The sequence below is a fragment of the Camelus dromedarius genome, chromosome 32 (assembly GCF_036321535.1).
Source record: "Camelus dromedarius isolate mCamDro1 chromosome 32, mCamDro1.pat, whole genome shotgun sequence".
Lineage (NCBI taxonomy): Eukaryota > Metazoa > Chordata > Mammalia > Artiodactyla > Camelidae > Camelus > Camelus dromedarius.
Window position 1 is genome coordinate 22,367,186 of NC_087467.1, and position 28,000 is coordinate 22,395,185.

Consider the following 28,000-nt stretch of genomic DNA (forward strand, 5'->3'; position numbering starts at 1 on the left):
CGCCTGAAGCGCGGGCCTGGCCCTGTCCCCCCGCCGCCGGGCCGCGCCGCCCGGGCTGCAGGCGGGTCTCGGGGAGTTGGGTCCCCGGACGGCGGCGGGCTGTGCGGCTCGCGCGGGCAGCCCCCGAGGAGGCCTGGAGATGTCCTGTGTGCGCCGCCTCCTGCTCACATCCCTGTTCCCGGCCCTCCTGCTTCACGGTGAGTCCCGGGGGGAGGAGGGGTCGAAGCCGAGGGGACCCCGCAGCCGGTCACAGCCTCTCCTGTGCGCCCTGAAAGAGGCTCGCCTTCCCGGGCGCCCGTCTGCTCTCTGGAAGAGTGCGCGCTCACACAGACTATCTCCAAGTCCCGGGGACACTTGTGTCCACGGTGCGGGGGTTTCCGACTTAGACCGTCGTGAAATCGCAGACTGTGCGACCCTTTTCCAGAATGTCAGAGCGCAGGCGGGGCCCTTGCTGTGTTCTAAACTTTTAGGGGACTGTACGGAGACATCGATCATTTCAGGGGGAAAGCAGCTTGCAGCGTTTCTGTGCGCCTCTTTGAGGATGAGTGTATGTTGAGGGCGGCTCTCCCAGGGGGACCAGTGAGTTCTCTGGTCACAGTTTCAAGAAGCAAGGGTCTCCCAATAGCCAAAGTGCAGTAATTAAAACCAGTCTCCTAAGTTCTCCACAGCCTGAGCCTTGCTTACCTCCTGCTCTTCTTGGTAGTTTTGTTTTTGTTTCTGTGTTTCATGTGTCACATGTTCTCAGCAGCTCTAAGAAACCCTCAGCCAAAGAACAGCAGGCCTTAGAAGAGTTCCAGGGATTGCACTGAGAAAAATAAGATAACGTGGCATGGGGGGTGGGAAGACAGATTTTGTGGGAGATTGTGATCGTGGGGACAGGCAGTGGCAGAAGACACTGTTCTGATTCTGATGTCCTGGGCCACCTTTCCCTAATGGTGGACACCTGACAGTTCAGCAGAGTCTCCACCAGGAGCCGGGCTCTCCAGTCTCAATGCCCCACCGCGGCCGCCCCAAACCTTGGGAGGTCAGATCCGATCAGCACCCTCTGGCCTCGAGGTTTCTGAGCAGGACCAGCAGTGGATCCAGCTTCAGAAAGCATTAGGTGGCACTGAAGACGGGGCAGCGACCCCCACCCCCAGGCGACCGAGGAAAGGGAGGAGACTGTAACCACAGAGCCGGGACGGGAGTCGGGCACCGTGTGCTGCTGCTTCCTTTCTAGTCCTGCTCGGGGCAGGCGGCGGGGGCGGCCCAGCCCACGGGCCCTGTGAAGGAGTCGGGCCGGGCCGGACCTGCCCGACTGCCGAGGTGTGCTCTGAGCCCCAGTGGTCCCAGACTTTTAAAGTCAGCTTGGAAGGCTTGCAGTTCGAGGGCCAAAGAGAGAAGGTATAATTATAGGGTTGCACTCCTAGGCCCATCTGCTTAGAATTACAGAGCAGTTTTAATCTTTGGCTGAAAGATGAAACAAATCAGAGCCGATGGACAGATCAAACAGCAGCTGCCACACACACCAAAAACACAAGGGAGAGGGAGATAAAACAGGGGAAACTGACCCCTTAAAAAAAATCTGTCATCATATTTGTGAAGAAAAGCGATCATGTGGGCAAATGACTTTAAAATGAAAAATTACTTTAAAAGTTGGCATACATAGTTTTTGTTTTTTGTTTTTTTGCATAAAACCATTGCCTTTTGGACTACAGAGGTGATCCTCAGACACGCAGCGGGGGCCACCTCAGCTTATCCTCCTTTTGGGAGGTGGAAGTTGTAACTGTCCTTCCTGCACCAGAATCCAAGCTGGGAAAGTAAGAGCTGCTAATGGGAGTCCAAGTATACCTTCGTGAGGTTCGAATATAGCCCCAGATCTCCTAAGTCAACCTGGCCGCCTTGGGGATCAGGGATTACCCAGACCCCAGCGCGCAGGAGGAGTAAGGAAGACAGGAGTCAAGCATCTGCACCCTGAAGGGAAGGACAGCAGATCCTGGGCGTGTGTGCACTCTGTGCACGCGTGTGTCTGCCCAAGAGGATGTAAGATCAAAAATGAGGTTTGCGAAGTTTAACTGGATGATGGGGATAACCCCACAAAAAGTTATCCCGTTTCAAAGTGAATCTGCAATGGCAATGTTATTAACACTGAAGTTGCCCATAGATCAACTCACATCCTGCAGGGAGTGTTGGATTCCAGCATAGGAAATAAACCGGGCAAGTAGACCTTCAGTGTATAAATCTCTGCGGTTAAGAAAGGCTTGTCACATTCGCTAGGATAATGCAAAGCACCAGGAAGGAACTGGGTATTCTTTCCCCCTCTTTCTGCCTGATTTTCACTTGATTGAAACAGTTTTAACAGAAAATGGTTATTAATCAACCTAACCCAGAGAATGGGTTGTGAGTGTGTTCTGCTCTATAGTCAGGGGGTTGGCAGGCATTTTAAAATTCTATAGCAACAGATGGAGATTGACTATATATTTTAATAGAAGTTCTAAGCCTGAAGGAAATTATCTGAACTTTCTTTAGAGTGGCTTAGTGATTTTTTCCCTGATACCTACACATTTTATTTTGCTAGCCCCAGCACGCCATTTGTCTGTTTATGATAGCGTTTAGTAGGTAAAGACATGTTTTCTATGGTTGTGAACGTACTTGTAACAAAGTTTAACACATTTAGTTTCAGGCATCATTCATAGATTATTTGTGACACTAGCAAGTGTAATAAGATTAAAAAGTGCACAAAGCCTTCAGGAAGATTCTGGATGACAATGCTATAGAAACTATTTATTGTGTTTGGCGTCCAGTCTTTATTCAGTTTTGTGGTAACTTTTATTTAAACTCATGCAACTCATAAATCACCCCTTGGTCCTATTGGTGAGTCAGTTAGGCTCTGGCAAGACCGGAGCCTGGTGTTTATTTTTGCTGTTTTTAAAACTGTAAATGTAGCGGGAGACCCGAGTTCAAAACGTGATGACAAAAGTCTACATGTCAGTTTTACTTTCCTCTTCGTCCACTTCTGAAAACAACTGCATTTCTGAGTCCAAATAAAACCGATCTAATGTCGTGACGGCATACAGCTGGAGGATGTCCGCTGTCACTGTGCTCTTGGCTTCGATGGAAAGCTACAAAAATCATTCGGCTCCAGAAGCACAGTTCAGCATGAGGTGTTTCAGTGTAAGTGGGGCTACACTGTGCCCCAAAGTGCCCGTTCTCTTTGCTGATGCGAACGGTTACGTTTTGGAGTGGTGCTGGGGACGTGTACTATTCACCAGTGCTGTTTACTTTTGTAGAATTCACTGACTTTTCTGAAATGTGAAGATACTTTCGAGCTGTTCCCTTTCACTCAAGCGTATTCGGTTAAAACTTAAAAAAAAAAAGTGTGGCTTAACCAACAAAATGTGAAGAAGCATAGGGTAGAACAGGAGTCTGGGAGTCTGAAATACCACTTTACCAAGGACAGTGTTTGTGCCCAGGAAAACGTCGCCTGTCGTGCACTTTTCCCCTTCATCATAAAATGTAATCGAGAAGAAATGACGCATCTGTTCCTAGCAGGGAGCAAGGGTCTCAGAGAGACGGTGAATGTTCTCTTGTGAGATAAACTGACGGGCTTCAAGCACGTGGCTGAGAGGTCCTGTCATAGCCGTGTTCCTTCGATTTCACCCTGAATGAGTAAAGAACTAAACTTCAGTGGATGGTGCGGCTGTGTAATTATGTACTGTGTGGGGACGGACTGATGACAGCTTGAGAGAATCAATCAAAGTGAAGCGTAAAACACTCAGGACTAGAAATATAAAAAGGTCTGTCCGTGATCATGTGCGTCTGCGGGAAGCTCACCCAGCGGGGCTGGTCTTCAGCAGACTGTGCATGAAGTGACCCCCGGGAAAACCTCAGCAAAACACCTGCCACGGCCTCCTGCCACATCTGTGCACAGGTCATTTAGGTCTCTCAAATTTGGAAAGAAAGTTGTTTTGGAAAGTCATGTGATAGGGACCTAGGTGAGAGAAAGGAGAGGATGTCCCTGAAAATCACTGTAGGTGTTCTATTCTGTGAGGGTTTTCCTTCAGCCAACCTTTCGGTCAACAGGTGAGTTTACGAGGCCTCCCGTGGGCCCGTGTCACTGCTTGCTGGGGACAGGGCTGTGAGTAGCAGCGGTCCCCTTTCTCAGGAGTCCTGAGGATGTCTGGGGGGGGGTGCAGAAGAGTTTACCTGAGAGCCCAGAGCTGGGAGGATGGCCCCCGCACACGCACACTGTGTGCACAGCATACATACACCACGTACACACGTACACAGATGCACACACCATACACACACCATGCACGAGACACACACACCTTACATGCACACAAACCACACACACATAGACCACACACATCATATACACACCAAACACGAATACCCACGTGCACACACACCATACGCACAGACACACATACACACAAATCACATCTCACACTCACACACACGACCTCTCTGAAGTGCACAAGTGTGGCAGCAGCCATCAGCTCCAGGCCCAACGTGTAGACTGTGCAGACTGTGGTTCCACCCCACGGTCTGGCCTGGGAACCGTGGCCTTAGAAGAAAATGGCTTAGAAAATGACATCATCTTCCTCTAAGGTTAAATGAAGCCAGGAATTTGAAATCTCAGCTTGATGATCTTTCTCATAAAGGGAAAATATTTTCGAGAAGAAGCTTTAAAGATGGCCAAAGCAGTTCTTAGCTGTTAGCGCAAAAGAGGCGGAGATGAAAAGCAGCGCTGGGTAGGGCGGGCGCCGCGTGGCAGTGACCTCCGCGTGTCTGCCAGACGCACCTGCTCTTCTTCCCCAGAGGACACCCTGCCCGGGGGCGTGAGCAGTGCCCGCTCCACAGCCCGTGTCCGCATGCAGGGCGGCGTGTGTCCCAGCCAAGTGATGACCCACGTTTACTCATGCCCGTTTTATCTGCCCTGTCTTTATGGGTCACACCGGTTCCTGTTGGAGATGCTGCCTCACCCTGGGTACCGAGGTAATGTGTGTCACGTCACAGAGAGTACAGGAACCTGCCCCGTGAGCAGAGTCATCTTTCAGGGCCCCACCCGAGACCCCACGGAGAATGTGTTGACATTTGGCCTTTTTTGTTTGATTTTTTTTTAAAGCATTAAAGTGCACAGGCAGGGACTAATCGTATCGAAGATTAATTCAGTCCCAAGTGTGTTTGAAACGTGTTTCCTTTCCAGCTAATTTTACATCTTATCATGTGTCAAATGGCTTAGAACTTTGGGTTCTTAGTCTTAACGGGCAGGCGAGGAGCTGACGAATAGGATGGAGACAATTCAGATTATTTAAATGTTAACTGAGGAATCGGGAACCTGGACAGACCTGTTTTTCTCCTCCACTCTACCCTTCCCACGTCAGCGATGAGGCTCCCATTCCCTCTTTGGTCCCTGTTGGTGGCCTGGCTTTCTCTTTGAGAGACCAGGGGTTTAGGAATAAGTGGGTGACGTGGAAGTGCTACACCTGTGCCCCCGAAGTCTGCGCTGAGGGCTGCCCGCTGGTGTGGAGCCTGCTGACCTCCACGATGCAAACAGACACCTGGCCGCCGGGCCTTGGACGTCGGGTGTGGATCCCTGAGCAAACGGTCAATCCCATACGTCATTTCAGGAAATCTGGGTTTTTATTTGATATCTTTGGGAGTTTTCACTCTGCACAGTAGACGTGCAATTCTGATAGTAGTTAAGATCATTGTGAAGTCATTTAGGATTTGTGTTGTGAGTGATTTATTCCTTGGGAGTCAGTCACTCTCGTACACACACATGTGCAGGAACACGTGTGCATGCACACACATCTGTGCCCGAGTCCACCCTCCAGTGCTGCAGCATCTCTGGAGTTCTCTGGAAATGGTCATCTTACAATTGTACTCTAAAGCCTTCTGAAATTAGTTTGTTTCCCATGGGAGGACTAGTTCCTTCCAGAGTCTACATTTTCTCCCACACTGACTTGAACGGCACTGCCCTTTGTCTTAATCACTGTATCTGGGCCCAGGCCACGGGACCTGGATGTCAGAGACCGTTAAGCGGTGGGGTCATGCTGGTGCCCCCTTTCAGGATGCTGCTGGCGGGCAGCGGAGCACTTCCGGTGTGTCTGCTGTCAGGCCTGGCTCTTCCCAGAACCCTTGACGCTGCAGAGGGCTCTCCACCGACCCTCCCTGTGCCTGTGGTCACCGGCATTTGATAAGTGAGGTAATACATGCGTAAAGCGAATCGTCAAGAGTTACACAGCTTGCGTCACTGTCCCCATTATTGTGATTTCTACTTTGTACAGGGGAACAGAGACTCATCAGACGACTTAGCCAAAGCCCCTTTCTTACCACTCTGTTGCCGTCTCACCCTTTGAGACACTCCTGTCCTTGGATTCATGTACAGCAAAATCTTAATGAATGGAACCTCGTTAGCTAGTCTTCCCACCCGGAACATCAGGATCCTCAGTCACCCAAACCGCCGACGCTGTTGTGTGAGTGCTCCTGTACACGCATGTTCTCATGAGAGAGAGGGGCCCAGACAGGGTTGTCACCTGTCCACCCCAACACCTTGTATCCAGGGTGCATCCCACAGGCACTGGTGCTCCTGGTCGTGGTCTCACCTGGAGCGGCTTTGAGACCCAGAATCGTCAGAGAAAGATCATGTCAACCGTGCTCCACATTCAGCGGCAGAGTTTTCAAATATTGGGAGCAAGCAACATTTCCAGTCACACAGATAATCCAGCTAAGTGGGGGTTTTTACAGTTACTGTATGTAAGGAGCACGTTTATTTTTATGAAGAGTAGCTACTCTCAGGCAGGAACTCCTCTATACTCAGTCGCCAGCCTGGGGTGCCGCCTGCCGGACCCCGGGACGGTTGGCTCGCCCAGCTTAAGATGTGTGAGCGCAGGGCTTGTGAGTATTTTGCAAACACTTTTCAGAGTCAGTGCTCAGTTAGTGTAGCTTCCTACTCTCCTCCGTCATTCTGACCCTCCCTCCCGCTTTCCCTTAGTTTTAAAATGACTTCTGGGTGATGCCTCCCCCACAACATGCCGGAGATGGTCAGTCCCTCTCTGAGTCTATGAAGAGGACTCACTGCTTTGTTGAAAGCAATTTCCTTCTCTTCTCTTCCTGATTTTTTTCAGGCAAAAATGATACCCTGAATCACTGCAGAGCTTCATAATTGATCTTTCTGCTGCTCCGCCCTCCAAAAAGAGGAAGAGCAGTCTTTCCAGGATGGACTTCTTGTCGTGTATGACGTTGCTTAAAGGCGCTGAGTGGTTCCTCGTCCCTTTCCAGGCCAGCCTGTGCTCAGGGCGGCACACGCAGGGCTGTCCCCATGTCTCTTCCTCTGCGTGGGTCCTCGTTACTCCCTCCCTGTGGTTCAGCTGCAGATAGGCTGGTTTTGAAATTAGCGCAGACATCTGAAGACAGCACTCTGAGCATTGGAGAGAAGCCCGCCGTGACAGGCAGGTGGCCCTGTGACAGGCCGCAGGAGTTGGCTCGACAGCAGCCAGGCAGGTGTTTATCACCGGAGAAGTAACTGCAGTGACAACAGTTCCTCACACAGCAGTCAGCTCTATGGAAAGGGAGACGCCCACCAAAAGACGAGGCTGTGCGGTGCTTTGCTGTTGACACATGTGCAGAGCAGCCCGATGACCTGCCGCGTGAGGCCCGCGGCTGCGGGCTGGAGCCCTGGCCTGGTCTCCTTGAGGAGACGCAGCAGCCGGAGGCTGAGCGCGCGATCCCGGGGTGGCGCGGGGCTGCGGTCAAGGCGTCGTGTCATTGTGTGAATGCCAAGTGTTTCTGTCGCTGGTAATAACAGTGACGCGTCTGAACAATCACTGCCGTCCTGGATTTGATGACTGTGGGTGAGTTCTCACCCACATCCACTCCTCTCCCGGCCTTCGTGATCTTACGGGAAAACGTCTGCCGGGTGTAAAAGGGGGTATAAATCAATTTTTAGAACATCGCTTGGTGGATGGTGAGATGATGGCATCTTTACTGAACCCTTGGTGTTGTATTTAATGCAGAATCTCCCCCAGCTCCCAGGGCCTTGTAACTTGAATTAAAATCTCATTTTTTTTTTTTTTTTTTTTTTTTTACCACATTACAGTTGACCCACTAGATGGCAAGTTGTACCGTTTGATTCCTTGGCTTCATTCCTAACAGAGAATTCAGGAAGGGCTTCCTAGCGTCAAGATTACAACTCTTGGGGTCTGTGGAGGTACCCTGTTTAGTACACCCTCCCTCCTCTCGTTCAGAGCTACTGAGGGATCAACACAGGTGCCAGACGGATGAGGATGAAAACACTAGGGTCGGGATCATGCGCATCAGAAGACACAGTGCAGGTGGATGTCCATGTTGGATTGCTGAGTGTCCACCCCTGAACTTTCCAGACTTTCCACCTGGCCCAGTGCCACTGCCAACAGGGAAGGGCCCTTACTACCACGGGTGGGAGGGGGCTGATCAAAAGGCGTGGATTTTGAAAACAGGCTTGTTTTGCAAAGAGAAAGAGAACAACGGCTGAGGCAGTGCACTTGTGGCCTCCCTGGGGAGGGGCGGCGGGGAGGGCCCAGGACCATCGCTGTGGTGGTGGGGCTTCCGCGGGATGGGAGCGGGGTGCTGCGGAAAGGGGGTCTTTGCATGTCGGCCCTGAGCGCTAGTGTCTCCGCCGCCAGGTGCAGAGGCCTGACTTTTCGTGTTGTCCTCATTTTCGGGCGGCCGTGGCTCTCCTGGTTTGGCTGAATGGGGTTGTTGGTGATGTTGCACTTAACATACATTTCGGAATGATGAGCACAGTATTTAGTTAACATCCATATCTTATTTTTGTACTTTTGTCTAGCTAGTGGGTTTTTTTGTTTTTTGTTTTTGTTTTTTCGCTAACACAGTGCTCAATACATAGTAGGTCCACAATGAAGACTGATCAGACTGTGAATTACTTTAGCAGTGAGTCTCAAAGGAGACAGCGGGCTCTCAGACTGTAACTCCATTTGTATTCTGAACTCGAGGCTGGAGGTTGTTCTGCACGCGGACATTTTGGCCGACCTAGATGATGCATCCTGCAGATAAACTTAGTCCTGGTGTCCCTTTACCCATGGAAAATACAAGTGTACAGTCTTCTCGTAATTCCTCCCATTTTAAACCCTGTAACATATGTTTAGTTTGCCACCAACTTTGGGGAGCAGCCTTGGCAGCCTTTGAAGATAACTGGGGAGGAGTGTCACACTTACCCCTTGCGGGAAGGGCGTAGGACCCACACCCCCTCCCGAGGGCATCCTCTTGGAGACCTGAGGCCCCCAGATGCAGGAGGTGGTGCGGGCAGACGGGAGGCAGGAGAGGGGCACGGTGGGGCACATCCCCAGCTGAACCCTGGGCCTTTCTCTCTGTCTCTCTTTGCCCTTTTCACTGAGGCTGGTCTGCTGGCTCCCTGCCCTCCCATCTGTGTCACTGCCACTGCCCTGTCCACCCTTCCTGACCACCCTTCCTGCCTGTCCCTTCAGGCCCATCTATGGCCTTTGGTGAGACACTCTTGAGCTGCACTGCCTTGTTTGCTGTTTCACGGACCCTTCGCTTTGCCAGGAACTCACCAAGTGACCTCTTGCAAGTCAGGATTGTTGTCTCCGTGGACCCCCATTTTTCTCCCCTGGGAGACGGCCTCCCAGGAGCCTCACTGTGGGTTGTGAATCCCAGGAGAGCAAAGACAAGTGACAGGACCTGGTGGAGCAGGAGAACCTGACTCCGATCTGCTGTCCGCCCGCCTGACGCCAGGCTGCCTTTTCCTTCTGTTTCAGGGCTGGGAGAGGGTTCTGCCCTCCTTCATCCAGACAGCAGATCACATCCCAGGTCCCTGGAGAAAAGTGCGTGGAGGGCGTTCAAGGAATCCCAGTGTCATCACATGCTCAAACACCTTCACAATGGTGCGAGGATCACCGTGCAGATGCCGCCCGCCATCGAGGGCCACTGGGTGTCCACCGGGTAAGAGACGGGGCAGGGGTCCGGGAGGGCCCGGAGAGCCCCTGCCATGGCAGGCCCTTCTTAGCGTGCCTCGGATGCGCAGACTTGCGACAGCGTCCAGTGATTCTGGTGTTGTCTCCGGTTTAACTCAGAGCCTAGTGAGTCGGAAATGCTGGTCGGTAAAGAAACTGAGCTGAGTCCTGTAGAAATCTTAGCCCTAGCGGTGACACCGCCCCACCGTGAACCCACACTTACGGGAATGTGTCCTTGTTTACCGACCTCTGTAGGGCCACTCGTGTTTAAAAAGAGACCATTACCAAGTGAAATTAGGGACCTGTGTTTCACCAGGCTGAAACCTGACTTGCCAGCTTCTGATGCTCTAAGTATGCTAACTACATTCTGGTCATTTAATACGCAGCTTTGGGTTCTGAGAGTGAGTTAAAAGGTGCTCACGCTACCTCTCCCAGCCAGGGCACAGCTCTTGGTGTCTTTTCCAGGCTGTGGAGCTAAGATTTATCCCAGTTTGAGCTGGGGCTTATCTGCCATTAGAGCTGTTAAAAATAGCCCGGAGGCAGACCTGCAGTGTTTCCTTCCCTACCCATTAAATGGTTGTGAATTCACAAAGCTGACTGTGGGACCGATCCTTCTCCAGGTCTCTTGGGGGCGGGATCACAGGCACACAGAGAAGAGAGAGAGAAAAAAAAATTTTATAAGAGGATGAAGGCCCAGAGGGTTTTTTGGTTTTTGTTTTTTCCTAAAAATGAGGTTTCTCAAAATAACTGCCTGGTAAGTATTGGCACAAATCTTAATCTTAATGTGATGTACTTTTAAATTATTTATCATCTTACTCAACAAATATTTGTGGAGCACACAAACGTGGGCTGTGCGCAAGCGCTGCTGGCGACCCTGCGTGTGTGGCGGCGAACAAAGCAGACGTGGCCCCTGTCTTCAGGAGTTTTACAGATAAACACACAAGGAAGTGTTATGAAGAGGGAGAAAACAACAGATGTTCGTGGAGACTAGCAGGGCCCCTACTTTAGGGTGGGGCGAGGTAGGAAAGTTGGCCGAGAAGAGGACGCGTGGGATGGCGTTGCCCACCCAGGGCGGGGGAAGAGCCTTCCCTGTAGAAGCACTGGCGGAGTCTGGATTGGGGGATCACAGGAGGGGCTCGTAAACGGGGGGCAGTAGCCCCAGCGAGGCCTCTGAGGTGGTGGGGTCAGCCCGCGGGTCCCTTGCAGGCAGGTCTCTGCAAATCTGGCCTTTAAGAGAACGGGGATGTCATTGAAGCGTTTCCACCCAGGGCCATGCTCACGACCCACCCCGCTGGAGGTGACGGAGGCCCGGGGAGGCAGTGGGGGCCAATGGCCAAGTGGGTGGGCCCAGCGGACCCTGCGCTCAGGACCGGGCAGCGGGTTGTCACGCTCACGTGAAGTGGTAGGACGCGCCCATCCTCTTGTCTGCACCGCAGCGGGCGTGATCGCTGCTCCCTCGGAGCGACCCCTCCTCCCCTGGGGGAGAAGCGTGGGCTTCCTCTTGCTCCTGTGTCGCAGAGACTGATGCTCACGGTACTGTGAGGTGCTGGATGTCCACCGGGGACAGGCTTTGTCTAGCAAGTGGTACCCACTTGTAAGTGGTGCTCATTCACCAGTTTGTTAACCAATAACTTTGAGAACCACTGCCCTCTGGGATTTCAGTCCCAGCCTTGATTTATCAACACGAAGCCTGCTCAAGCCTGAATTACTGTACAAAATAGACTTATATATAAACCATAGATACGAGCAGAGTGGTAAGGCCAAGACAGGTAAGATGCAACCGCGACTAGGACCTTTAGGTCACAGGCAGACTTTGGCTTCTTGCATGAGATTCAGAGAAATTCAGTTTCCAATGCATTGAAGAAAACCTGGTCGTTTCCTGGTTCGGGCTGTGCTGCAGATGTAGGACTTGGTTGCCATCCGACCAGGTGAGAACTCCCCGTCCAGGTGTCTCCAGGTCAGGCACTTAGCACTTATCTGATGCCACAGCAAGAAACATTTTCCCGCTGTCAACAGCACAACCAAGTGAACCCTGTTTGCCTCTTTGCTTTTCCGCTAGCGGGAAGACTCATTTTGCCTGGATGGGAGGGTGAATTTCCAACTTTCTCCAAGCAGCGCCTCCCCAAGACTGGGTTCCCTTCCAGGATGATGGACATCTGGCACCTGGCTGCTCTGGGCGGGGTCCAGATGGTGGAAGTGTTCAGGAAGTCACCCCTTTCTGAGCCACGCAGGGGAGCTTCTTTCCTGGGCGCCACTCCCCTCCCCTTCCCCTCCACACTTGGACGTGAGGCCGCACGTGGGACTGAGGACCATGGGTTCCTGCTCCCCCGTTTTGTTCCTAAAGTGAACGGGAGATTTTCTGGTACCAACTGCCCAGGGGCATGCGGAAGCTGGGCTGCCAGAGGTCATGTTGGCTCTGATGCTGCCTGGTTACGGGCACTGGGGCCCGCTTCCTAATCCCTTGTGCCTCAGTTTCCCCATCTGTCAAACAGGGGCAGGGCTGATACCCACCCTGCTGCCAGGCTGTAGGGCAGATTCAGCACTGGGGTCCAGAGAGGGCTCAGAGCAGCGTCCGCCCAGAGCGAGCAATTTGGCGTCAAAGTCGTCACTGACGCCTGTGACGCTGCCCCCGGGCTCAGAAGTCTCTGTCCCCCCCTCCCCCAGCTGTGAGGTGCGCTCGGGCCCGGAGTTCCTCACCAGGTCGTACAGGTTCTACCACAACAACACCTTCAAGGCCTACCAGTTTTACTACCGTGGCAACCGCTGCGCCAGCCCCACCTACACCCTGGTCGTCCGGGGCAAGATCCGCCTGCGCCAGGCCTCCTGGATCATCCGCGGTGGCACTGAGGCCGACTACCAGCTGCACCGTGTGCAGGTCATCTGCCACTCTGAGGCCGTGGCCGAGCGGCTGGGCCAGCTGGTCAACCACACCTGCCCTGGCTTCGTGCCCGCTGGCGGCCCCTGGATGCCCGACGTGCCCTACGACCTGTGGCGGGAGGAGAGTGGCCGGGAGTGCACCCGGGCCTTGAGCTTCGCCATGCACGAGCTGCAGCTGGTGCGGGTGGAAAAGCAGCACCTGCAGCACGACCTGGACCGCCTGGTGGAGGAGCTCTTCCTGGGGGACATCCACACCGACGCCTCCCAGAGAATGTTCTACCGGCCGTCCAGCTACCAGCCCCCCCTGCAGAACGCCAAGGTACAGCCGCTGCCTCGGGGGCCCCAGAGAGGGAGGGCACTGGGGGCACTGGGACAGGAGGGCTGGGGGCGACACAGCCCGGGTCAGGGGCCTGGGTGGGCCGCCACTTTCTCTGTGATGCAGCCTCCGTTTTCCTGTTTGCTGAGGGTGGTGGTCCTGGCACACTCCCAAGGCTCCTTCTAGCTCTGAGCCTCTGGGAACCTCTTCTGTGATTCTGAGAGGAAAGCTTGCTTGCAGGCAAACGTGGAGGTACGGTGACCGCGCTTGGGAGAGACACATGAGCCCGGCAGGGATCCCGGCCGGGGTCGGTGTGGGTGGGCAGCAGCAGTGCAGCGGGGGCCTGGGGAACGTCCTGCCTGGTCTCCGCCACGGGCCTGCCAGGCAGACGTGATGACCACCCTCTTAGCGGGAGACAGAGGGCAGCTGAGGTTTGAGGGTGGTCCTGCCCAAGGTCACCGCTGAGTGAGTTTCAGGGCTGGAACTTGAACCCAGACCTTTCCCAGATCCCATGCTTTTCCCATTGGACTGACTGAAACATGGAGTCGCCGTGACCACAGGGAGGACTGAGAGGGCAGGAAACAATTAAAACCTGATAATGTTCTGTTCTTGAATGCTAGTCCGGTAATTACACTCGGAGTTCACCAGGCATTTCCTTCCCACGGGCTGGGAGTCTGTGTCTGCACGAAATGTGACCGCTTCCACCGCAGAAATTGGGAAGGCGGAGCCTGGAGGGGCCGGGGCGGGGCAGGCAGCTTTCTCTGGAGTGTGTCCACTCCCCCCCCGCTGTCAGATCCACTTTTCTAGAATCCTCTCTAGAACAGCAGCTCTCTCATTGCAGGGCTTGTCTGACTTTTGTTTGGTGGTTTCTTTGTTTTTAAAACATCTGTTTTCTTCTCTGTCCTTTGAGTGCGTTCAGACCTGGTGGAGAAACCTCCCAGGACTGCCCCTCCAGACCATTCGGTCTTCTTGTCGCTCACTGAGCGCTCCTGTGATGATACTTGCCTTTATTCTGATTGTGGGGAGCCTGCTGAGGGGGCCGGCCTGGGAGGCTGTCTCCTCCGGATGCACCTCTTGGGGACGTCCCCCCACCACCATGGTGAGGTGACCCCCAGGGCCAGGTACACTGTGTTGGGCCCAGGAAGTTCTAGGGGCACCAGGAGCACAGTGAGGCCAGGCCGCAGGGGAGAGGACAGCCCTCCTGCCACTTGGGAACCTAGGGGTCCCATGGGGTGAGGGCAGGCGGGAGGCCCCACCCAGTCCACGGGGACGCGGAGGCTCCAAGGTGAGACTGGAGCCAGGTGTCTGGGAATTGGAGGACCTGTGGGCTTCTTCTCCATCAAGGGACCTCATCCAGAGCTGGCGTCGGACGCTGCAGGGAGACAGCACAGCTCTCGAAGGCGCAGGTGTGAGGAGGCAGCGGGAGGGGACGCTCCCCCTCTGAGCACAGTGGAGCCAACTTTATCTCTGGGGGTGGGAGGAAGGGTGGAGGAGTGTCAGGAGTGAAAGCTGTCTGCAGCCCAGCAGAAACCCCCCCGGGAGCCAGAACCCAGGGGCCTCACCTGCACCTTTGTGAAGACGGCCCAGGAGCAGGGCCCTCTCATCCCTGCGCGCCCTCCCGCGGACACGCCGGTGAGCAGGCCGGGCCGAGAAGGAGAGAAGAGGCGGGTGGAGGCCCCGCGGTCCCGGGACGGGGCGGCCAGTGAGCAGCCCGCACCTGCCGGCTCCCGCCCCGTTCCCGACCTGCTCTGCTCTCCATGCGTGACATCGGGTCCAGGTTCTGTGTCCTCACCTGCTGACACCCACATGGGCCCTTTGATCCTTGACCCCTACTTAAACTGGAAGAGGAGAGGATTAACCACAACACCTGCCTGTCCCGCCCTGTGTCCGCACCCTCCTCTCTGCTGCCTGCTGGGGAAGGTGAATTGGGGTTCCATAGCTTGCAGCTCCACACGGTCCTCTCGCCCTCCCCCAGTCCTGTCCCTGCTCCAGTTGGCGGCCCTCATGAAACCCCGTAGTCAGCTGGGGGAGCTGGCCCGCACTCTGGCTCCTGGAGGACGGAGGTCTTGGAAGTGAGTCATCACTCGTGGGCTGGGGACTAGGGTGACAGGTGTCAGGCTGGCCTTAGGGTTTTCACCCACAACACAGTTGGAGTTGTGTTTTTTGACACAGTCGGATCAAGTGGAGAGAATGTGGCCTGTGGAGACGGGAGTCCAGGCCTCCGTGGGCATCAGCCATGGGGGGTGGCAGTGTTATCGGGCCTCCTGGGGCCTCAGTTTTTCTCTTCTGTAAATGGGGGACAGCATCAGAATCAGCTGGTGAACAAGCCCTGGGCCGCCGGGCACCCGGGAAGGGCCGCTGGCCGTGGTCTAGGGTGAGCAGCTCTCTGGCTGACGGCTCCCAGGGAAGGACCACGGCTGCTGAGGTTTTAATGTTGTTAAACCTTTCCTCCCGTTTTCTCTTCCTTCTGCGGCTGAGGCCGTGTGGGAACGTTTCACAGATTCATAAGAAGTGAACTCTGCAAACCCCAGGCCGCGGTGCCTCATTCCAGAAACATTCAGGGTGAAGAACCGGGTCTCTTAGATGTTACCCAGGTCGCACTGCTTTTGTTTAAAGGAAGGTGCGGGGGAGCATGGAGAGCGTGGCACCACGTGTGAAGGTACAAGCAAGAGGCAAGCCGCCCACGGGGCCGGTATCCTGTGCTGGGGCAGCCAGGCCGCTGAGGAGGGCGTGTGTGGCTGGGGGCACACTGGTCACTGCAAACCTTTTCGGACCTGCTGAGATTTGCGCCGGGACCTTATCCTGCCTACACACAGTCACCACGCTCAGTTAAAACCAGTTCAGCAAAGGCCGGCCTCGGAGGCTGGGAGGAGGGCTGTGGCTGCAGAGGAAGGCGGTGGCGGGGCGGGGCGGTTGCCGGCCGGCATCCAGGGCCTGGCCCCGTGTGGCGCTGGGAGCTGAAAGGGCCCTTCTTCTGCTGTTGTCCCTGGCGCGTGCATCTTGGCCTGCGGCGCACGAGTCGTCAGGAAGTTTGTCGATCCTGCCCCAGGACAGCAAGGAGAAGGAATAAATGGACTGGGCTGTGGGCACCTCTTCAAAGCCCCAGGTGCTCCCTGCCCACCGGGCTGCCCAGCAAGGCCCGCCGACCTGCTGGGAAGGAGGGGCCCGGGCCTGTCCCTGTCGGCAAGCTCGCCCCCCCACCCCACCCCCCGCCGAACTCCTCGCCTTCTCTAATCGTCAGTCCATAGAGACCTGGCTGAAAATTAGTTTAAACACTAAATTAGTTTAAAACCCCTCCTCTCAGCCCCTTTGGAAACGAGACACCGTGTAAAAACAGAAACTTTAAATCGAGTTGTTTTTCTAAGCTTCGAGCAGCTTTGCTGTGAGGCCCGGAGCGCTGGAAGGCTCAGGTGTGCCAGGAGGTTCTTTCGGATGCGGCTGGCTGCTCTTCCCTAGAAAACAATCAAGGCCCCCTCAGTCTCCCTGAAAGAAGACGCTCTGCTCAAATCGAGTCAACATCAGGACAACCACTGCCCTCTGCCCGGATTCCCGTGCCGTGGAATCCGCCAGGAGGTGCCATCTTTCCCAGGAGCCATCCGTGGTAACTAGGAGCCAGCGATGGCTGGGGAACCGGACCAGACTTACAAGCAGACGGAACTGGCCTTTGTCCAAAACCCTGCACTGACTAGGCCACAGGTCAAAGTCAGAGGGGTTGCCTGAAAACCACGCAGCTCTCCCCAAACCCCGGGTCTGGAATATTCTGCCTGGAATGCTCTGGCGGCAGGGCTGCCCATCGGAGGAAGGAGAGCAGCAGCGTGTTCGGGGGACGCCCGAGCACCAGAGGAGGTGCTCTCTCCCCTCAGTTCTCAGAGGCCTTTGGGCTGGGGCAGCCCTTTGCTGGTGAAGGGTTTTTCTCTCCAGCCTCTTCAGGGTGTGGAAGATGTTTCGACGTTGTGACGTCAAGGGGCTTTGGACCACACGGCCGTGGACAGCGGACTCCAGGCGGGTCTGCAGCAGAGGGGTCTCTCCTCGGGCACATGGGGGAGTGGGTGCTCATGGAGGAACCCGTGTCCCCACTCTTGCCACCAGTATAGGGAAAGGAGGGGTGTTTGCGGAGGTAATGGGGTCCAGAGGTGGCAGAGGACCGGGGCATTCAGGGAGTCATGGCCTCAGCAGCGTCTGGAACCCGCCTTACTAAGGTGGGGACGGCGAGGACACTGCCTACTGGAGCCCGGGACCTCCCAGGTGTGCACCGTGAGGCAGCCCTGCACCCGGCATGCGGACGCTGTGTTTGGGTCAGGACGGGATGTGTCCCGACGGCCATGCTGCACAGCTCCTCACGCCCGCCGTCACCGCAGAAACACTCGTGATAGTTCATGAGCCCTGAGTGCAGGGTTGCTGTGCGTGAGGAGGCAGCAGACGGGGAAGCGCTTGTTGTCAGGGACGGTGCGAGGGGTAAACATTTCATCCCTTAAAAGGCCAGACAGCAGAGAGGACAGAACGAACGCCTGGGCGGGCATGAGGTCACCCGTCTGTGTCCAGTCGTCCTGTGCAGACTTGTTGGCCGAGCGCCGTGGGGAGGCGGGAGGGGGAGAAGGCGGCCAGACCTGGGGGGAGGGCACTGCTTTTTCAGCAGATTTGACCATGAAAATGAGTCTACTTCAGCATTTAAATGAGCTGCAAGTAGTAGGAGTGGAAGAAACAAGTAAAAATTCTTCCGGGTTTTCTCCTGACGCCATTCTTGGCCATTTGTGTTCAGGAACCGTCGTCTTGGGGTCCTTTCCATACAGCCGTCCGCGGTGTGTGTGGATCGTAAGGGGGAGGCAGAGTTACCTTTCGTGTGATTTACTGATATTTCCTAAAACGGGAAAGGCCTTTGTGAGCTAACTTTTCAGATGCTAAAATTCCTAGAAAACCCATTCCTAGAAGATGCCGTGTTGCCCGGGGTCCCCCTTCTTACCCCCAGGATGTGGTGTTCAGGCGATTCTGCTCCCGGAGGCGTCCAGCAGGCAAGGGCAGGACCCGGGGGTCAGTGGCACCCGCCTCTCTCATCTCCCACAGTCCTTGCGGCCCAGGCCCCTTTCGGGTAACCCGCTGTGGGCTGGGGCTGCTGTGCAGCATCTTGGGAGGCTGGGTCCCCCTGCCCTCAGCACCTGTGCCCACTCCTGGCAGATGGTGACCAGGCTGAGCGGGGTCGGAGCACTGCTGTGTGGTCACGTCATCACTGACCCTGCCTGCCAGGAGCAGGTGCCAGATCGCAGGCCAGACAGGCCACCCACCTCCAGTGGTGGCCCTGGAGCTTCAGGTAGACACACACAACACGTGCGGCCTCAGCCATTCCCCCTCCTTCCTGCTGAAAGCGGAATCGTTATGACCCCTTGAGGAGGACCAGGTGAACCCGAGCTCACAACCTCCTGGGGTCCCAGTTCTGAAGGGGCCCCGAGAGGCCGCTGCCCCAGGCGGGCAGCCCTGACCGCTGTGATGAAAGCCGGCCTGCTCAGTTACTGCTGTTACGTATCCAAGGACAACTTTCTATCCGTCCAGCAGTCATGAACCTTCACACGCTCCGCTAGGTGTCATGGGAAATAGGAAAGGGGAGGGCACTGGTCTTGGTCCCAGAGAGCTTGCAGAGCCAGGAAGGACGTCCGTGTGTGCAGAGACAACACCTACAGTTGTTGGGGACTGCACATGTGCACACGACTTCCAGCAGCACTCACTAGCCTTGGAGGTTTCTACCTGAGAAGCGTTTCTCCGCAGAACACAACTTTAGCAAGGGAAGTTTTCCATCATCTATTCCCTTTTCTCCTCCTCCTTGAACAAAACATGTGGCCCAAGGAATGTTTTATTCAGACCGCTTCTCTAGCTGATTTATTCACAGCAAGATCACGTTGGGGAATTCCTTCCATTCCAGGAAGACGCTGGAAACAAGTGGATCCCATCAGCAGATCTTGTTGACAGACCAACTCTCCAGAAATGAATGTTGGCAGGGGATGGGCAACGCCTGGAGAGCCCTGCCAGTCATCAGCCAGAGAGGACCTTTTCCGGGGACCAGAGTCCTTGATGTGTGTTCTTTGCAGACCTCAATGGAAGGGGCGGCCCAGGGCACACAGCGAGCTCCACACCGAGTCCTGTCCCAATTCTACTTTGGGCCCTGGAGTCATCTCAACCATGCTCTTCTGTCCCTCTGTGCGTGAGGAGGTGGTGTACTGGGACCTCCTCAGAGTCAGCGCCCTGTGTGCTGTTTACCTGTTGCCGGGGCTGGGCAGAGTGGGCAGAACCTCTCTCTGCCTAGAACGTTGCTCACTTGTAAAATCTGAGGTTGATTTTTCATTTTTAGAATAAGCTTGGTTTCCTTCTTAAGCGATTAATTGTATAGCCCCCTGCCCCCGGGATGAAAGCTGTCTGTCGTTGGTGTAGAGCCTCAGCGTGGATCACGTTCTGGGCCCTCTGCTTTAGCCTTCAGCTCTTGTGTGTGCAGAAACCCAGGCGTTAAGAGAGCCTTTCTGAGTGAGACGCAGCGGAGGGAGCCACGCGGAGCCTGGCGGGAGAGCCTGAGCAAGGGAGAGCCTCAGTGGGAACTGTGGGTCAGAGCGTGGCCCAGACAAGAGTACCTTCAGGAAGCAAATGAGACGTCCTGGTGCCAGCCACTCTTCGTGTGGACAGTCTTCTCCCGGTAGTAACTGGGAGAGGCTGCTGTTTAAGAAAAGCGTCTTGGGAAGGAGAAACTTGAGAGCAAATACTGTGTCTCAGCCTTCATTTGGGTTTCCTCATGCTTGTTCCTAAAGGTCTTTTGGTTTTTATTCAAGCCAAGGATGGTGGTAATTAAGAGTGCAAATTAGATTTTTTTTAAAAAATCTGTCCAGAAAACAGAGGTGTCCCCATTATCCAGCTATGGTAAAAACTGTCCCCTTTTTGACAGTATCCACAGAGAGGCCAAAAATCCCACTCACCTGTGACATCTTTGTCTCCTTAATGCCAGCTAACGGTTGTTTAAAACAGCAATTAGTCAACTCAGCAACAAGAAGAACTAAAAAAAAAAAATTTAAAAATGGGCGAAGGACTTGAATAGACAGTTCTCCAAAGAAGACGTAAAAGTAGCCCATGAGCACATGGCAAGATGCTGACCGTTCCTGGTCAGTAGGGAACTGTGAGACAGAACCGCAGTGGGGACCACATCACCGTCACACCCACTCGGATGACTGTTGTTAAAGGGAGACACAGCTGTTGGTGGGGATGTGGAGAAATCGAACCCTCGTGCTTTGCTGCTGAGCAGGTGAATGGTGCAGCTCTGTGGGAAATAACACGGCGGCTCCTCCAGCAGTTGAAGACAGAATTACCTTATGACCCAGCAACTCCACTTGTGGATATACACCCAAAAAAGTTGAAAGCAGGGTCTCAAAGAGATTGTGCACCCATGTTCACAGAAGCGTTATTCACAACAGCCAAAAAGTGACAGCAACCAGGTGCCTGCCGATGGACAAATAAACCACAGTCTGTCCACACAACGCAGTACTCTTCAGCCTTGGAAAGGAGGGGAATTCTGACAACTTCTGCAGCTCGGATGAACTCCGAGGACACTGCGATAAGTGAAATGAGCCAGAGACAAAAAGGACAAATACTGAATGGCTCCACTTATATGAGGTCCCTAGAGGAGTCAAATTCATAGACAAAGTAGAATGCAGGTTGTCAAGGGCCAGGTTGGGGGGTCAATCAAGAGTCGTATTGATAGGGACAGAGCCTCAGTTTGGGAAGACGGATGAGTCCCGGAGGGGGTGGCAGCGATGGCCTCACAGCAGTGTGAGTGTGCTCAGTGCCCCGACCTGCGCACTGAGCATGCTTGAGGCGGTAACTTCTTTGTCGTGGATGTTCTACCACAACGAAGGAACGTTAACTCAAGAAACATAACTCGTTTAGGAATCTGGCAGGACCAGTACCCAAGGGCAAGCTTCCCTCCTCTCCCTCCCTCCCTCGCTAAAGCTTTGCGCGACCTACGGGTGACACGTCTCCCCGCAGCTGCCCGGCCTGCTCTCTCTGCTGCAGGTCAGAGACACTCGAGTAGAGCAGGACCATCACTCTCCTGCGGTGACCACAGTTCAGCCAGGCCCTCATCTTAGAGCGCAGGATCCTGCCCTTTCATCCTTACAAAAAGCTCAAAGTGCTGCCGTGCTGGGAGTGGAACGGCCTGGGCCCGACAGCGGTGTCCCCTCTGCGCCAGGTCTCTTCCTTCTCTGAAGAGCATTTGATCCCTGGGTTGTCCCAGCAGCGAACCAAGACCCCTTACTCCCTCCCCGCCCACCCAAGCTTTCTGGGCAGTTCCTGAGTTGATAATGGTATTGGAGAAAGCAGATCTTTCCAGGGATTAAGGTTCATGTCTTCCTAGAATGGCCGGAAAGGAAAGTGGTCGCAATGGTTGTTTTTCAATTCACAAACCACAGATAGCAAACCGAGTTGTGCAGAATGGGAGGAAGAGGGTGGAGGCTGGGTTGGTGGGAGGGTACCAGCAGAGCTCGTGGTCTGTGTAGGATCTGCTCAGCAGGCAGGGGTTGCGGGGAGCAGTCAGCAGGCTGCCAGCTGGTGAGCTCCCAGGGGAGGTCCCTCCTCTGGGGGATGTGGGAAGCTGCCTGGCCTGTGTTCTTAGAGGGGTCTCTCTTTCCAAGGCTGTCTCCTGCAGCACTTGATGTGCTTGTTAACAGGCACTGGCACCAGAACCACCCCCCCCCCACTACCTTGCCCCACTGTCCTTTCTGTGAAATCTCAGACTTGAGTCGGAGTACTGGGCTGGTTTCATTCAGACCATGTGGCGCTGGAGCAGGGGAGTAGGGACAGCAGGTACGGTTTGATCAAGGTGCTGATCATGGTGATGCTTGCTAGCCATTAAGGGGCTGCCTCCTGGGTGCAGGAGCTAATATGATGTTACAAGCATCATATGAACTATCCATCCCAGACTCTGAGTATTAGAATTCCCTTTTAGGTAAAAATTTGGAACCTTCACCTTGTAGTAGTTTACAAGAAAACAAACTATGGCAAAATTACTGAATTCTATGATGCTCTCTTTTCATTGAATTTGTGTTTTGTTCATCCTGACGTGCACTTGACAGACAGTGGCACGTATAGCAGGGGACGTTCCGTGTGTCCAGTCTTCCCTCCAAGGGCCATGCAAATGTACACCCTCACTCTGAGACGGCCTCTGCGCGGTGATTCTGGGAGCGCTGAGTGGACCCGCCATAATCTGCTGCTCGTGTCTTAGCTCTTACGCAGGTGTAATGCCCGTTTTATGCACAGGGACATTGACGCCAAGAGAGGGGTGACTTGCCCAGGTCAGCAGTGGCTCAGCCCCAGCCAGAGCCATCTCTCTCTGCGCAGGGGAGCACAGCCCTGGTGGCTGTGTGCCTGAGTCCTTCCCAGCCTATCCTCGCTGTAGCTTGCAGCACTCTGCTGACCATAGGCTGCAGGCTGGTTTCCGCCGCGTGTCCCCAGAGGCCTTTGTAGGAAACCGTCAGCCAAGAAGCGAATGGGAACTCAGGGCAGTGAGACCCCCACCTTCATCTCTCTGCGCTGCCCCTCCAATCTCGCGTCTGCAAGCCACAAACCTCCTCCTCTCCCCTAAACCACAGCGCTCAGCTCACCTGACGAGCACGGGGAAGCCTGCGAGTGGGTGCTGAGCTGTCCTTGCAGGGGAGTGTGGAGGTAGGTGTGGGGAGCCCTGTTCCCTGCTGGGCTCTCTGCCCTCCCAGGTGGCCTGGCCTTTAACCCAAGACCCACCGTGCCGGCCTCATGCTGAGTCAGCGCCCTGAGTAACTGCCTGTCAGTCCCTGTCTGCAGGCCTGGAGCTGTGCATGGTGGACCCCGGCAGGGACACAGGGCCAGGGTCGCCCTCCCACTCCAGTGCCACTCCTATTTGTGTGGCCTCCTTGTGTGCCAGTGTCTAGATTTTCTAAGTCGCCTTTGTCCTGGGGTCCCAGTTAGGGTTAGTAAAGCAGACCCCGCCAGAGCCTCACTCCTGGAAGTCAGGGTTGCCGCCCTCTTGCACAAGTACAGCTTCGGGCTGCAAAGCCAGAGCCAGCTAAGAGCCTGTGAGCCATGTGAGCCCAGCCCCGCAGACACAGCCGGACGTCTGCTCGCCCTCTGCGGGGCCGTGTCCTTCCTGCCTCCTTTGCAGGGACACCCACTGTCCCCAGACAGCCCCCTCGTCACCCCCAGCAACTGGCAGGTGTCCTTTTTCTGCCTGTTTTGTGTATCATAATTATGTTTAGTGAAAAATCTCATTGTGCTAGAATGCCTGTAACAGAATTTACCGTCTTAACGGGTTTTAGGTCTAGCTCAGGGACGTTCAGTCCACTCACTGTTGCAGGCCTGTCGTTTGCACCCACCACAGACGCCCCCGCACCCCCGCCCCAGCCCAGGGGCATCTGGTCTGCTTTTGTTGCTATGAACGCGACTGGCCTGTGCCCCGCACGTAAGTGGAGTCACACGGTATTCGTCCTTCCGTGTCTGGCTCATGCCACTGAGCACAGCAGCCTCCAGGTGCGTCTGTGCTGTCGCAGGTGTCAGCATGTCCTTCCTTCTTAAGGCTGAATAATATTCCATTGTGTGGATGGACTGCATCGTGTTTCTCCATTCAGCCATTGCTGTACATTGGGTTGTTTCCATCTCTTGGCTACTGTGAATAATGTTGCCGTGAACTTGGGTGGACAGAGCTCTCTGTGGGGCCCTGGCTGCAGTTCTTTGGGGCGCAGACCAGAAGTGGGATCGCTGGGTGGCAAGGTAATTGTCTTCCACGGCAGCTGCACCCTGTTACATTCCCAGCGGCAGTGCCCAAGGGTTCCAGTTTCTCCACAGGCTCGCCACTGCTCCTATTTTGGGGGTCTTTTTGGGATGGTAGCCATCCTTAGGGGTGTGAGGTGATACCAGCCTTCTTTTTGAAAGTGTCCAGGACGTGTGACCTGAAACTACGACAGGGTTCTGAAGGGAGCCCGTATCACAGCTGAGATGTCTAGGCCTGTCTCTCCCCTCAGCCAGGCCCACGTGTGCACTTGTGCGCACACACCAGCACACACGCGCCCACAGTGCCGGGTGGCGGGGCGGTGCCAGGGGCTGGGTCGCCCCTCTGCCGTGTCCCGGGGCAGCGCGTGTCCACGGCCCTGATGGAGACCGTGTCCCTGTGCTTGTGTCTCGGCTCTAGCACCACGACCACGCCTGCATGGCCTGCCGCATCATCCACCGCTCGGACGAGCACCGGCCGCCCCTCCTGCCCCCCAGGGCTGAGCTGACGGTTGGCCTGCACGGCGAGTGGGTGAGCCAGCGCTGCGAGGTGCGGCCCGAGGTCCTCTTCCTCACGCGCCACTTCATCTTCCACGACAACAACCACACCTGGGAGGGCCACTACTACCACTACTCCGACCCCATCTGCAAGCACCCCACCTTCAGCATCTACGCCAAGGGCCGCTACAGCCGGGGCGTGCACTCCGCCCGGGTCATGGGTGGCACGGAGTTCGTGTTCAAAGGTAGGGCTCCTGCCCGCGCCCTGCGCCCTGCTGCACCCCGAGGTCAGGGCCCCGCCGGTGGGCCGGCAGCCGCCTGGGGACGCGGAGCCTGCGGGAAAGGGCGTCTCCTCTGCTAGGGCTGCTGGGAGGGGCTCGGGAGCACTCCCGCCCCCGGGGTGCCGGTCACCAGCCTCCGCGCCCTCGCTGCTCTGGCCGGGCCAGCCGAGTTATTTGTTTTCTTTTTTATTTGCTGCTGTTGAGTTGTGAAAGTTCCTTGTGTATTTTGGACGTCAGCCCTTCCAGACATAGGATTCACGCTCGGCCTTGGGCTGGGATGCCAGGAGCCCACCCTCTCCGTGGTGTCCGGCATGGCCAAGGAGACGCTGCGGGGAGGGAACCAAGTCCGCGTGTTTCCTTCTCTGCGCGCAGCTCCTGGGGGTGCTGAGCCGCCCAGGTGGCACCACGCTCGCTCGCTGCACAGGTGCCCTCCCGAGCGGCGGTAGTGACAGCTCAGGTGCTCAGAGCTTGTCACCCCGACCCATGCTCATCGTGGCCTGGGGAAGGTGTCACGTGCTTGCCGGTGGGTGGTCGGGACGTGTCACGCTCACCTAAGTGAGGCAGGTAATGGGTGAGACTCTCCAGGCCGCTGTCAGCAGAGAGCTCTTGTGGTCTCTAATTTTAGAACTTCTTTTAAGCTTGCACATCTTTTCAAGGAGGTGCCAACCTTGTCATGGACCAATAAAGAGGGCTGGCCTGGAAACAGGCGTGACCTTCCGGGACAGCATCCCACGGTCAGGTCCACTTAGAAGGTATTTCTGCCAAACCAGATAAGTCCTAGGGCATCTCCGCTCCCCTTAGGAGGAAGATTGGCTCCAGGGAGAACGGGCCTTGGGTAGATGGAACCCAGAGAACGAGCACCTTGGTCTGAGCCCGCCCCAGAGCTCTCACGTGTACACAGTATGTGGTCCCCTAGGAGGGCCTCCAGAGTGGCCCCCTACGAGGACTGGGATTTCCACCTAAAACATTTAAGCATATTTTTCTTGTAAATTAGCTTGCAACCTAGTTTATTGTAGTTGCCCGATTTACGGCCCAGTATTAACTTGCCAGGTTGCTCATTAGTATAGGCGTTTGATACCAAAACTATTTAAAAACCTGTTCATAAAAACAAATTCCAGTTTTTGTTGACTGTTTTGTCAATCCCACAAAGCTGGGGCCACCAGAGACAACTCCTTGGGGACAGTTGGAGCTCATAGTGACAGGCACGGTCAGCCACGGTCTGGGCTTCCCGTTGACAGCCAGGCGTGGACTTCCTAGTGGCCCCTGCAGCACCCTTGGTGTGGCCACTGCTCACGTCCACACCGTTTTCCCGGGCCGGGGTCCGTCGGGTCAGTCTGCAGGGTGGGCTGCCTGGTCACGGACCTGTGCTCTCTCCTCGGCAGTGAACCACATGAAGGTCACCCCCATGGACGCGGCCACGGCCTCGCTGCTCAACGTCTTCCACGGGAACGAGTGCGGGGCCGAGGGGTCCTGGCAGGTGGGCGTCCAGCAGGACGTGACCCACACCAACGGCTGCGTGGCCCTGGGCATCAAGCTACCTCACACGGAGTACGAGATCTTCAAGATGGAGCAGGACGTCCGCGGCCGCTACCTGCTGTTTAACGGCCAGAGGCCCAGCGATGGCTCTAGCCCCGACAGGCCCGAGAAGAGAGCCACGTCCTACCAGATGCCCTTGGTCCAGTGTGCCTCGTCCACGCCCAGGCCCGACGACTTCTCCGAGGACCAGAGGGAGCATCCTCGCCGGAGCCAGGCACCCACGAGGGGCCCTGGTCCCCTGCTGCTGGCCGGGCTCGCCTGCCTTTGGACTCTGCCCGCCTGGAACGGCCTCAGATAGATGTCCTCACAGTTTTATTTTTCCAGACCGGATTCCTTACCATGTACAGGTTTCCTTTGCAAAAAAAAAAAGACGCTTCTTTGTCGGGTGCCTGGGAACTGCCGTCCTCCTGCCTCACACCCCGCCACCCCGCCTAGCCAGGGTTGGGAGCCGCGGGGGGATGTCTCTGTGCAGCGCTCCATCCCAGGCGCCCCCCCCCCCAGAGGAGGCGCACTTCCTGGTCGCGGAGAGCTGGGCGTGCGCTGTGTGGGGAGCAGGTGCGAGCGGCTTCCTCTTGTCATCTTCTCCATTACTGTGACATCTCTGGGTGGAGGAGAAACAGATGTCCAGCCACAGCTCTTTCTGTTGCTTCTCTGCAGTGGCTTCCTGTCATCTGTTAGAACCGTGTTACTCCCGGCTTTTACAGCCCAGCACCCAGGGCAGAGTCGGTTTGGGACTGGGACACAGACACCTTTTATGAATAGAGAAGAGACAGATGTGGGTGTGGGGAAGACCAGGTGTCTCGGAACCACCTCGACAGCCTTTGTGCCAAGAAACTGCAGACTTTCAGTCGCCAAGAAGCATCTCATTAAAGTTTCACAGTCATCTGAACCTGGTTGTTTCACGTCGTGGGGGTCAGAGACGTCGGTCCAGCACTGGTTTCTGGGTGGTGGCAGGACACCTGCCGGGGGACGAGGTTGCGGAGTACGTGGCGGATGGGGATGGGAGCAGTGGTGCAGGGACAGTGACGATGCATGACAGGGACGCAAGGACGCAGTGCTCGTCCGTCCCTTCTCCTCTCTGTGGGACACATCCTGGCCCATGTGGGAGCTGGTCAGAGCTGGGTGGATGGAGTGTCACTGCCACCTCTGTGACCTCACAGATGAACACGTAGAAACCATGTGTGGAAGCCCTCAGGGCTGGCTGTCCCCAGGAGGTGGTGGGGACACCCTGGCCACGTGCTGCGTTAGACTGAACACTGTCCGCCGGGGCCAGGCCAGCCTGACAGAGTGCCTTGGGGCACCCACGCGGCGTCTGTGAGCTTCCTCGTGTGGGAGGTGACGAGTCACGTCTGCCCACCACGCGGGGCTGTTACAAGTGGTGCTGTCTGATCACGGAGGTGGCTGCCGTTGGAGACCAACGGAGTGACCGGGGGAGAAGCCCACAGAAGGCCTGGATGTGACTGAAAGCGGCCGGAGGATCCGTGATGGAGGCCGGACGTCACACCTGTGCTCAAGAACTGCCTTTGTGACACGCGTGGTCGTTGTAAGGGTGGCGTGGAGACCTAAAGCACTTTGTCTTTAGGTGACATTTTAAGTTGTGGTGCGTACTGAGGGGGTTTGTTCAAATGAAAGTACTAACTTAACGTCTGCCAGGTTTAACCAACAAAGATGTCAGAAATACTCCCACCAAACACATTTCACCTGTGGATCTATTTAATGAATACTAATGCCGTCTTGAAAGGATATAATAAAATGATGTAAAAAAACGATGT

The 28,000-nt window shown here is 55.5% G+C and overlaps 1 protein-coding gene across 1 annotated transcript; it reads left to right on the forward strand.

Annotated features, from left to right (window-relative positions):
* Positions 1-18: 18 nt before the first annotated feature.
* Positions 19-27,997, forward strand: APCDD1 (APC down-regulated 1). The gene is made up of 5 exons (XM_010977000.3): positions 19-197; positions 9,765-9,948; positions 12,624-13,155; positions 24,335-24,656; positions 26,075-27,997. Exons 1-5 carry the CDS (start codon positions 140-142, stop codon positions 26,524-26,526), a joined length of 1,548 nt encoding a protein of 515 aa, XP_010975302.1. The 5' UTR covers positions 19-139; the 3' UTR covers positions 26,527-27,997.
* The last annotated feature ends 3 nt before the right edge of the window (positions 27,998-28,000 follow it).

Excerpts from the sequence above, each read along its gene's own strand:
- APCDD1 (XM_010977000.3), top strand. The coding sequence starts at position 140 with ATGTCCTGTGTGCGCCGCCTCCTGCTCACATCCCTGTTCCCGGCCCTC. Across the intron at positions 9,949-12,623 it reads GGCCACTGGGTGTCCACCGG|CTGTGAGGTGCGCTCGGGCC; the intron begins GTAAGAGACGGG and ends CCCCTCCCCCAG. Across the intron at positions 24,657-26,074 it reads CACGGAGTTCGTGTTCAAAG|TGAACCACATGAAGGTCACC; the intron begins GTAGGGCTCCTG and ends TCTCCTCGGCAG.